At 46.2% G+C, this 11,481-nt stretch overlaps 2 protein-coding genes across 8 annotated transcripts in view; one reads left to right on the top strand and one right to left on the bottom strand.

The window, feature by feature from the left end:
- clcn2a (chloride channel, voltage-sensitive 2a) overlaps nt 1–1,167 on the top strand; it is a 47,717-nt gene extending 46,550 nt beyond the window's left edge. For all 6 annotated transcript variants that reach the window (XM_028977648.1, XM_028977652.1, XM_028977649.1 and 3 more), the window contains 4 exons: nt 43–81; nt 170–274; nt 408–494; nt 566–1,167. In XM_028977648.1, coding sequence (XP_028833481.1) covers nt 43–81; nt 170–274; nt 408–494; nt 566–1,033 — 699 coding nt within the window. In that variant the 3' untranslated portion in view covers nt 1,034–1,167. The remainder of the gene's footprint in view (nt 1–42; nt 82–169; nt 275–407; nt 495–565) is intronic.
- Nucleotides 1,168–3,970: 2,803 nt separating this feature from the next.
- fam131aa (family with sequence similarity 131 member Aa) lies at nt 3,971–9,780 on the bottom strand. Of its 2 annotated transcripts, none has more exons than XM_028977676.1 (5): nt 9,597–9,780; nt 6,700–6,787; nt 6,434–6,619; nt 5,925–6,047; nt 3,971–5,716 (listed from the first exon to the last, which is right to left on the bottom strand). In XM_028977676.1, exons 1-5 carry the CDS (start codon nt 9,630–9,632, stop codon nt 5,283–5,285), a joined length of 867 nt encoding a protein of 288 aa, XP_028833509.1. In that variant the 5' UTR covers nt 9,633–9,780; the 3' UTR covers nt 3,971–5,282. The 2 variants fall into 2 exon arrangements, with proteins under 2 accessions (XP_028833509.1, XP_028833508.1); XM_028977675.1 differs by lacking the exon at nt 9,597–9,780 and adding an exon at nt 7,508–8,164.
- Nucleotides 9,781–11,481: the final 1,701 nt, after the last annotated feature.

Raw genomic sequence — 11,481 nt, forward strand, 5'->3', positions numbered from 1 at the left:
TGGGATGTTGTGGGAATCAAGCAATACTTCTCTCTGTTTCAGGAAAACCCAGATGTAGAGGATGACATGACTACAGTCGAGGTGTGTCTACACCCCAGCACCCCATTTCATGCCCACTTTATCCTTGTGAGCGGTGAGTGATGAACTTAAATGAATCGTAACTCTGCAGATTGCTGAGTGGGAGGAGCATCAGCTTGATGAGCCGGTCAATTTCAACAACTGCAAGATAGACCCTGCCCCTTTCCAGCTGGTGGAGCGCACGTCCTTGCACAAGGTCTGTCTAATACGTCACTATGTATTACTAATTTAATAACACATCACCAGTGTGTTCCCGGTACTTCTACAGTGATGTATATATCATAGCGATGTATATATTCTCGCTGTAATTCGCTGTAATTTTGTCATAGACCCACACAATCTTTTCACTGCTGGGGCTAGACCACACGTACGTCACTAGCACAGGTCGGCTGGTTGGTGTGGTGTCTTTGAAGGAGGTGAGTGTGGTATTGTAAGGATGTTTCAGACTAGTGTGAGCTACTCCACTGATGTGTGTCCCCTGTGTCAGCTTCGGAAGGCCATAGAGGGGTCTGTGACTGTAACAGGTGTGAAAGTGCGCCCTCCGCTGGCCAGTTTCCGTGACAGTGGCACCAGCACCAGCGTTTCGGAGGTGACCGAGTTGCACAAGCTGTGGAATCGGCACAGAAGCATGTCGTTGCCAAGGGAACCTAACCCGCCCAACCACAAAACCCAGTCAGAGCTGCCCCTTGAAGGCAGCCCAGTGCTCATCAAGGACCAAACAGAGCCAACCAATCAGAACAGCCACCCACACTCAGACACCGAATCAGAGCTGCTGCATGAAGTCAGCCAATCAGACACAGAGCACCAGTCAGAGGTGCAGGGTGACTGTGAGCCCTCCCACCTCGGTGAGGGCACTGCGGGGTTGTCAGAAGAGGAGAGCCCCGCCCACTGCGAGGAGGCACCAGAGAGTTCTTGTGAAGCAGCTCCACCCGACAAGCAGGAGGTGGCAGAATGAGGATGACTACTCCCCTCTCCCCTTCTCTCTCTTTCTCTCTGTCCATCCACTCACACAACCACCTGAGGCAGCAGTCTGACTACCAGGGGGGTCTATAAAGGGGTGTGGCCCTTCAGACCCTGTTTTTTTTTTTTTTTCTTGAACTTTGTACATGGAATTGAAGGTTGGGAGTTCAATAGAATGTGTGTGTACATTTAAGTGACAGCATGGAAACGTGTGTGTGAGACAATGTGAGCGTGTCTCACAGTGTGTGTAAGTGTACATGTCAGCATGGGATCGTGTGTGAGTCTCAGCTGCACCTTCCCCACGCACCCATCTGGTGCTGACACTTTTAATCTAAATAAGATTGTCTCTGAGAGCGAAACTACAATTTCTCTCTAAAAATAGCTCCTAATAACCCAAACTGAAAGGGAGAGGGAGGGAGAACAAGAGTGGGGGACTAGAGGAGATGGAGAGAAAAATGGAATGACGCAAGAGGGCTAGCAGACAGAAGGAGAAGAGGGACGAAGCAAAGGAAGAAGAAAGAAGAGCAGCGTGGACGAAGCAGCGCTCCGTTACTGAGTCATAGGTGTTAAAGCACACTGTAATTAGCACTCCATTTGTAATTACCGCTCCGAACTTTGTTTAATAGAACCATGTTGTCCGGTGTTGATCGTTGGAGATTCGCTTGTTCAATGGGTGTTGTTGCGCGTTTGCCTATGTTAAATGTCCCAAGGCGATCTAGCCACCCCTGGAAACACTGTCAGCGTGCTGGGCCTGCGCTGCTGCAGTACGTGTCAGTGAGTAGCCCGTCCCTCTGGGATTATTAAACGTGCAAGTGCCAGTTCTCTAAACATCTGAGTCACACATCTGCAGATGGAGTCGGAGCGAGACGAGTAACAGGCCCCTGTGGTACACACACTGACACAATTGCATATATATAAGCAATGAACATTTCAAAGGCGATCTTTAGACCCCTATTAGGAATGGTCAGTGATGTCATTAGCTATAATGTAGATACTTTGTACAGTAGAGATTGTAGTTTTTTAAGATGGTTTAGAACAAGAAAAAAAAAATTCACTGGTTGAAAATGGTGTCTATGTGGTGAGAAGGAATACACCAACCTGCCACAACATTAAAACCACCTGGCTAATATTGTTTCTATTCCCTTGGAGCCATTGAGGCATGAACTTCAGTAGACCTCTGCAGACACAATGTGGTATCTGTTAATCAGGACATTCGCATTATCCTATACATTGCATGACGGTGCTGCTATGGACCTGTTTTGTATTTCCAACACATCTCACAGATAATTTATTGGACTGAAATCTTTGGAATTCGGAGGCCAAGTCTTCAAATTTATAATGTTGGGTTCCAATGTCATTTCACCAAGGTCTTGATTGAAACTGAGAGGATATTTAAAGTGCACCCTAACCAGTAAAATAACTCATTCAAATTAATAATATGCATCATTGATTAATCTTCCTTGGTTACTTTTTGGTAACCACTGTATAGCAGGAAGTTCCCACAAGACCTGAGGTTTTGAAATGTTCTGCAGTTGTTTAGAACCCCAATTTGGTCCTTGACAAAGTCACTCGGGTCTTTACTCTTGTCCATTTTCCTGCTTCCATCACATCAGCTGACAGTCAACTCATCTTATATATTCATTCCATGACCAGTGAAGATAATGTCATTCACCTTACCTCTCAGTGGACTTAATGTTACGGCAGATTGGTATAAATGTAAGTTTCTCTTTAGATTTTGGTTTCCTCTTGGCTGTATCCAATCATCAAGTGGGTGTTATATATGTTTCCATTAGCCTTAGTGCAGCTACTGAGCATGTGCCAGCCGCAGATGTTCACAGATCTGACCTTCACGGCATCTGATGAACCTCTGTCATTGTGACTCATTTGCTTCCTGTTCAGTTCTGTTTTAATGGCTAAGACACATGCAATAATTAATGTCTAATTTATGAATGTATTGCTCGCCCTGAAAGAAAAAGAAATTGTTACCTTTACTGTAGAATGTATAGCGTGCACATGCATTAGAGATAAGCAATAAGACTGCACACATTGCCCTGAATGACCTTTGTAATCCCATTGCCTGTACAAAAAAAAAAAAAAAAGTGTATGGAATGATCGCTGTACATAGGAAAATATGCATATGAAATCAATTATTGCCATTATTTTTCAGAGACTATGAACTTGTTTTGTACATCAGTAAAATATTAAATTTAAACATTTTGGGGTTTTTTTTATGATGCACTTAGTAACCATGAGAATTGCAAATAGCCAATATTTTCTTACATTAATATTTATTCAAATATGTTTTTTTTTTTTTAGTAGTTATAACACTAGTGCATCAAAAATAAATTTGTTTTGGTTATTAATACAAAAAGGTAAACATTCAAGTTTTCAGCCCAAACCACATACTGACTGATAAATAAAGATACTTTTCAGATATTCAGAATCCTTTTTTCATTGATCGTAGGTAATAATGAGATAAACTGGATTAAATTAAACTAAAAACTAAACATTATTTTACTTTTTTGCATTAAAATATTATGACAAATACTTGAATAATATTACATTTTTTCAGATGTGCTAGAAATGATTTATACTTTTATCATTTATTTTTTGCTCCAGAGGTTCTGACCATGCAATTAGTGATGAGCAGATAATAAGTGAATAAAAGTAAGAGTTATGAAATTAGGGTGGTAGTAGCCTAGTGGCTAACACACTCGCCTATGAACCAGAAGACCCACTTACTACCATTGTGTCCCTGAGCAAGACACTTAACCCTAAGTTGCTCCAGGGGGGGACTGTTCCTGTAACTACTGATTGTAAGTCGCTCTGGATAAGGGCGTCTGATAATTGCTGTAAATGTAAATGTAAATTTCCCTTTGGGAAACTGCTGACAGAACCTGAAAACACAAAGGATAGGATATGTTGGCCACAGTTGGTTTACCAAATTACATCCATAACTTTAATTTAAGCCCAAAAAATGTAAATAAAATAAAAACAAATAAATAAACAAGAGCAGTAATTTGCAGCAACAGGTTGTAGCTGCAGGTTTTACAAACATTTGACATTTTCTCAGGTTAAAAAATAAAGCACAAGATTTGTTTTTTCCAGAGTCTGAGGTTCATGTTCTGACATGTTGATCACCTACAGGAGCACAGTGATGCGACAGGTCCATATTCACTTGTTCAGGAGGAGAAGGAAACCATGGCAGAGAGAAGGAGAAGCACAGTTGCACAGAATGCACAGAATGCAATTCACCGAACCTCTTTGGAGAACCTACTTTTTTAAAAATAACATTTAATTTTGTTTTCATCACTGGCATCCTTTAGCAGGTGGAATGACCAAGAGAATGCTGAGACAGTTGAGATTGTTGGTACACCAACTAAATGCACAGCCATTCATAGCAACAGAGAAAATGGACAGCAGAGGTTGGAAGAAAAAGCAAAGAAAAGACACCGTAATTTCACATTTTCTTCAATTTCCCAGAATACATCACACAGTGATTATAAGAGAGTAATGGACACATTCCACTTACAGCAATGACAGCCCATTCAACCAGACTTTGCTCTGATTTGAGTGAGAGCAAATAGAGAAAAATAGACAAGAGTACAACATTCCACCCTCAAATACCCTCACTTTTCCTTTGAAAAATACTGTATCTTTAGCTTAACTACAGTCCTGAGGTGTCCAGTCCAGAGCAATCTACCTATTTCAAAAGGAGTATAGGGACAGCATTCCTAATTCTCAGCCCTCAGCTAGTATTCTCACGGGACACATAAGTAGAATACACCACTTTTGTACATACCAGAACAGCGGACACATCGTCACAGGAAAGTAGAGAACTGGACTGGAGAAGGACACTGCATCCTTGCCACTGACTCCGTAGACATGCGAGGGGTGGGTCTGCATTGCGTCCATTTAGACGGGGAAGGGACGGGGCGGGTGCTGACCATTCACAGTACGGCATGCCCTCACCAGAAAAAGTCCAACATTGAGAGCAGGAGCCGATTCGAAAATAAAAATGAAATCACCCTGAACTGTCACTCACCTCAGTTACACACACTCTCTCCATGCTGAGTTGTCTTTAAACCCTCCCACTCACAAAAGGAGAGGAGACAAACAGAAGAGGGTGAAGGAGAGGGAGGGAGGGAGGGAGGTAGAGGAAGAAAGGAGAACAAAGGAGAGCATCTGAAAGAGCTGGGGGGGGGCACTAAATTAAAAGGTCAAAGAACAGGAGGTCTCGCATGTCACTGCTTCAAACGCTCCCTCTCCTCCATCTCCTCCTCCTCGAAGGACACCACCCCCGAGGTGTCAGAGAAGCTCCTGCAGTGGCTGTAGCACTGGGGTGGCAGCGCCTCCCGAAACACGTTGTCTTCCCCTTCTTCCCCCTCCTGCTCCTCCTCCTCCTCAGGAGAGAGGCCAGACTCGGAGTAGGAGTTGGTGGAGTAGTAGCACGAGTCTCCCCCGCTCCACAGGGACCTCCGGCTGGGCTTGGCTGGGACGGAGGCTGCCCCGTCTGCCTCCTGGATCGGGCCTGGCAGCTGCTGCTCTTCCTCCCTCCCCAGGAGGCCGAGCTCTGGGACACTGGTGGGTTCCAGAAGGCTGACCTGGCTGCAGACCAGCGTGCTGGGCCAGGCGGCTTCGGCGCTGTCCGTCTCAGCCTGGCGCGGCAGCGTGGCGTCTGGGGGAGGAGCAAAGAGTCAGAACACCTAAAGGACAGAGAGAAAGACAGAGAAAAAAAGAAGACAAAGAGGACAGGATCAGACAGAGAGAGCGGAACAGAGGGAAGAGATGGGAAGAGAGAAGGACAGAAGAATATGAAGCCAAGAAAAAAAGAAGAAAAAAGGGAATTGGGGAGACGGATGAGTGGGAGGAGCTTGTATACGCACCGGTCAGCGAGGGCTCGTTGTTGTTGTCCTCGTCGCACGACTCTTCGTCGCAGTCCTCCTCCTCATCAACAGATGTCCACGCACGGAGCTTCGCCTCTGCTATAGCAAACTGCTCCGCCACTCCTGGGGACACGGCAACACAGACGTTCTACAGTCAAGGACGGAAACGGTGTGCTGAAGAGCCTGGGGAAAGGAGGGGAGGGGAGGGGGACAGACGGACGGACGGACGGACGGATGGACTGATGCGCAGAGAGCAGCAGGTGCGACTCTGTGCCACTGCAGCCTAATTGAACACCATCTGTTTGACTCTCGGTAGCCGCCCCGTCGGAGGGGAGGGCGGAAAAGGCTGCGGTTTGATGGATAATGGCACCGCGGCGCGCAAGGGTGCACGATCGGGGGGAGGGCTGCCATTTAGCGAAAGGGAAAAGAAAGCCATCAGCGGCGGCTCAAACGGCACTGAAAGCCCTGGACCTGTCTGGGCGGACGGGGGAGAGGTCGGCGCCACGCACCTGCGGCGAAGCGCGCCTCCTGTTCCCCTTCCGTCAGGTGCGAGTAGGAGCTGAAGTGGGACTGCAGCGTGGCCGAGTTGGGCTCCAGCGGCTTGGACCAGCCTTTCCACTCGATTAGGTGGGCCACCCGGCCTTGGGCCATGGCCGTGGGCTTGGTCACATGGTCTTTCACCACCTGGGAGATTCCTGCAAAGGGATGAATGTAAGCATCTTTGCAGCGGGACCGACTAAACGGCATCACGTGCGAGGGCGCCGACGCGCTTTACCGTTAAACGATGATCTGGCGAGAGCGGCAATCTCCTGGATACTGAGGGCTTTCCTGGACTTCGGAAGCATGTCAGTTGGGTCCTCAACCTGGTGGAGCAAATCACCAAATCAACTTAATCAGCACCTTCCATTTTACTAAGAGATGGGAAGACTGACAGAATTCGGAAATTTTGAAGCCTTATTATCATGAATCTGATTCTTACATGTTTTCCTGTATTAAGGATGCACTGCCAACCTGTTGCTGATGTCATGACATGGACTGCAGTGGTCTTGATGCCATTTAAAAATGGTGTATTGTGGTCAAGGGTATGACCAGATTTGAGAGCAGTACTGCCGCAGGGCGGGTGTTTTCAGACACTCGAGCAATCAGCAAGGGATGAGTAGGCGCACCGTGCCGTTCCCGAAAAAGGCAGGACGCAACCTTTCAACAGCTCTCGGCTGTATGACATTAAGCGCTCTCCCCTCCCTCCATTTAAACAGGAACGGAACAAACGCAGCGAAGGGAAAGTGAATTTTAAAAGGCAGGCAGGCAGTTGTAAACATTGGGTTATTTATTGACGGGGTCTTTGTCTTGTCTGCAGCAGTCACTCATCATCCTTAAGCATCGTCACACTCATCATTTTGCACAATAATTACTGCGAAAAGCATTTTGCAAAAGCTGTCATGTTCTGCTATCATCATAGATCAGCCTCGCGCTGTGCCGCTCGTACGGCAAATAACCCTGGCCATCGTTTTTTGTGAAATCATTTCAGCTCACACTGCCAAACAGTTGATTAGACGAAGATATTTTTGGTTTTTTAGGCTCACCTGTCCGGTTCTAAGTTGCATTGTTCCTCTGGTCCTCAGAAGCATTGCGAGAACACTACAGACCTGATGGGTTCTTTGCTGCTTCGTTACCTGCTCTATCACAGTCTGCTCCAGCTCCGTTCCTTCTTAGTAGGTACTAAGGCCCTAAGCCCCCATAAGCTGCTTGGCCATTCGCTTGCTTAGATGCTTAAGCAGAGGCTATCCAGCTCATAATTAAACATATGGCTTTCACCCTGCCAGCCTAATAAACGCTGGGTAAACTATCCACGGGTACTTCATTACAACCAGCCTCCCTGCCTGCCCCCGAACAACGACCTAACCTACTCACCATCTGGAATCTGGCAAATATGCCATCAATAATGAAAAGTAATTTAAAAAGGCAGAGACTTCAGCATTTGTGAATTGTACTTATTAATTGAACTTTGAATGCTAGCTGATGGTGGACAGCAACTCAGCATGTGCGTAGATCTTGACTGAAGTGGCACTCGGCCACCTGTGGAATCCAGGTAAGCGGTTCTGTCCTGGGCACGTGCCAGACCTGGCCGACCTGAAGCCAGACATCTTAGATTAAGTCTTTATCATCAAGCTGCTTCTCGGTCAAACCCCAGGTAACCTGAATTCCGTGAGGAACACGTGGAGGGCTCCACAGTGGTGGGGCAGTGGTGGCCTAGCAGGTAAAGAAACAGACCTGTAATCTGAAGGTTGCCGGTTCGCATCCCGAGCCGCCATGGTACCACTGAGCAAAGCACCGTCCCGACACACTGCTCCCCGGGCGCCTGTCATGGCTGCCCACTGCTCACCAAGGGTGATGGTTAAAAGCAGAGGACACATTTCGTTGTGTCACCGTGTGCTGTGCTGCAGTGTTTCACAATGACAAAACACTTCACTTTCAGATTCAAATAGTTCTGCCTTTAAGGTAATTTCATCATCTGAACAACTGTTTACACTTATTTATTTGAAACCAACATCCTGTGCTGGTGTTAGAACAGGTCTTCACATATTTGTGAAATTCGGAACTGCAGGCATTTGACATTTTTTTTATCCATATATTCATTTCCTTTAGGGATTTTATTTTCAAGGTTATTGGAATGATTCGCATCAAACAGTTTCCCACGCAGTGGACATTCGTGGTTGACCTTGGCATGTCTTCCACATTAGTTTTCCAGACGCTTCTCCGAAGAAGAGAACGTTTTTTTTCCCTCTGCGCCCCTAGAACGAGACCCATTTACACAATAACTCGCAGACCACGAAATGGGTCACCTATTTCTCTTCATCAAATAAGTAGCCCACATGCAGGAGCCGCGGCCGCCGACATGGCCCGGGTCCTGGTCTCGGCGCACCATCTTCCCGCTCACGGTGAGCGGCGCGGTGCATTTTAAAATGGTGCAGCAGCAACAAGTAGCCAGTCAGACACGACACGCGTGGAAGTGTGCGTGTGTATCTGCGCGTTTTCTGAGAGAAACGTGTCGCTCTGGGTTCCAGCGGCGAGCACAACAACAGTTTGACGCAGTGAACGCGCTCCCTGGGCTCGGTCGTCATGGTAACGGCAGCCACCTCACCCGCCGCTGTCGCCTGGCGTGGACGGGCGTCCCTCGAACCGGCGACGCGTCGCCTTGAAAGTTGCCGGGAGCGCGATAATTATCTCGGGGGGAATATAATATTTTTTTAAAAAGTTGCCGCCGCCCGCCTGTGGGGATTCGCGGCGGGTCGGAGCCTCCGGTCCATTTTTTTTTAGATTCACATCTCTCGCCTCGTCGGAGGTGTAATGATGTCACGCGTCTGGTTATCGTATCGGCGGCGGATGAATCACCGGGCGGAGACGGACGGGGCGATTTTCGGGTTTTTTGGCCCCGAACGGCAGCACGACGGCGAGCGCGGAGCCGGCGCGTCTCCTGGCAACAGGAAACCACTGCCGCATATCAATTGACTATTCATTGTTACGTGATGGCGTAGATGTCGTGTCGCTCTCGCCCACATTCTCAGTCACGGACAGGGGAAAAAAAGGGCTACGTTTCAGCAACGAAAATCAGCAGCGCCGCCCATGCAGTAAATAAATAAATGAAATAAATAAAACCCATAAAGAACCCACCTTTATATTCAACTGGGGCAGCGCCGTCAGGAGCATCGCACATGGATCCGGCGTCGACTAGGCAGAAGAAAAGAGGTTGAAGAAGACGCGGGCGCCTCCTCGGATGAAAATGTCCCTGGCGCTGTCCTACCGACGGCGTCATCGGCGCAGCGGCAGCTCCCGGAGAGCCACATGCGCGGTCCGTCTTAAAGCTGCAGCCTCCCTCCCTCTCTCCCTCCCTCTCCGGGGTGATTTAGGCGAATTAAGTTTTTTTACCTGGACGGGTCGAGCAAAGCCACCAATCTTTGCCAAAGGGACGGCAATCATTCTTCATGTTTCAGAACATGGGCTACTTCAGGAGGATTAATAATAATAATAGTAATAAAATATAGTTAAAGAAACGCAAGGATAATGTGAAATGTGATTTACGTTACATAATTAGTTTTTTTAGTGCACAAACCTATATAGCATATTTGCAATAAAAAGTTGTATAAAGGGGTGGGGTGAAAAGAATATTGTGCCATTTTATCCATTATGCGCAATCAAGGAAACGTCCAGCGTTGAGATCTCAGTAATGTATTCCCATCATTTATGATCAACTACGGATTTGTTTCAAATTTTCATGATTGCATCATACAATTGCAGCATCAGTAGTCAGACATTATCCAGTAAAAAGCAAATATAGAATCGCACAGCAGTATTAAACACTGCATATACAATACTTCGAATGCAAATACATGCTGTGTAATTACAGGTTGCAAACACTAAGCATGATTTTGCTTTCTAGGTACTTCCAAATGTACACGAGGGCTCATTTAAAGGGATTGATGGTAAAATGTACCACACCCCCCCCCCCCCCCGCCCCCCCCAAACTGTTTCAAATTAGCAAGCAGTGTGGCTCCATCTGCTGGGTATCATTCTCTACCTCAAGGACAGATCCAAAGTCTTGGTAGAAAGACAGTTGTGGGACATTTGAATCAAAATTTGTGCAGATTATGAAATCAAGGAAGTGGTAAATTAAGAGGCTACAATAAATCCTCAAATGACTTTAAATTTTAAGACTGGGCAAAGTAGCACGTGAGATACTTTCCGACGCTGCTGTCTGCATTTAACCAGTCACATGCACTGTTAGGCTACCAACAAATCACCAGAGACTAATTAAAGCAAGGTCTGTAAAGGAAAATATCCTGGACCATACGCCAGGAGAACTAAGGAATACAAGAAAAGGCCAAGGAGAAGATCAAACTTCAGCAATGCTCATTTCCAGGGTGTAGAAACATTCAGTGGTTGTGCAGTGAAGGGCAGTTGATGCCATTTGGAGAAGCATACTGAAACTCTCATGGCGATTCCTTCAACTATATTCTTGATAAACCAGAATTAGACGCTTCCATAAGGGCGAAGGCACGCACTCTGCTCAGCAACTTGATAGTCTTTTTATTTGCAACATTGTTTCTCCAGCTTTTCCAGTTTCTGATGTGAAAGCATTAATTCCTTAAATAATAAAGAAAGCAAAATATATTTACAAAATTTTCAATAAAACTGTAATCAATGAATCATTATAAGCACCTCTCACCAGCTGGAGGGAAAAATACATGGCAATACAGATTTTGTCATTTCTCAAAAAAAAAAAAAAAGAAAAAAAAAATTTATGTACAGAACGCTCCTAAAATGAGTTTCCACTTAAGAGTAGAAAAGGCTTTAGGATCATTACTGTGTCCATTCATCAAGTTAATTTCTCTATGCTTCAAGTTTTAACTATAATTTTCATCTTAAAATCCACTGCAGGCTTGCTCACAAGGGTTGTTAAAAACCCAACAGTTCTTAAATGCAGGAGGAGAGGTGAAACCGTGCCAAGGTGGTAAGGGGAGAAGATGGCTTATAAAGGAAGCATGGTGACCTAGTCCAG

The sequence above is a fragment of the Denticeps clupeoides genome, chromosome 4 (assembly GCF_900700375.1).
Source record: "Denticeps clupeoides chromosome 4, fDenClu1.1, whole genome shotgun sequence".
Taxonomy (NCBI): Eukaryota; Metazoa; Chordata; class Actinopteri; order Clupeiformes; family Denticipitidae; genus Denticeps; species Denticeps clupeoides.

Excerpts from the sequence above, each read along its gene's own strand:
- fam131aa (XM_028977675.1), bottom strand. The coding sequence starts at position 7,552 with ATGCTTCTGAGGACCAGAGGAACAATGCAACTTAGAACCGGACAG. Across the intron at positions 6,788-7,507 it reads TGCAACTTAGAACCGGACAG|GTTGAGGACCCAACTGACAT; the intron begins GTGAGCCTAAAA and ends TTGCTCCACCAG. Across the intron at positions 6,620-6,699 it reads CGCCAGATCATCGTTTAACG|GAATCTCCCAGGTGGTGAAA; the intron begins GTAAAGCGCGTC and ends ATCCCTTTGCAG.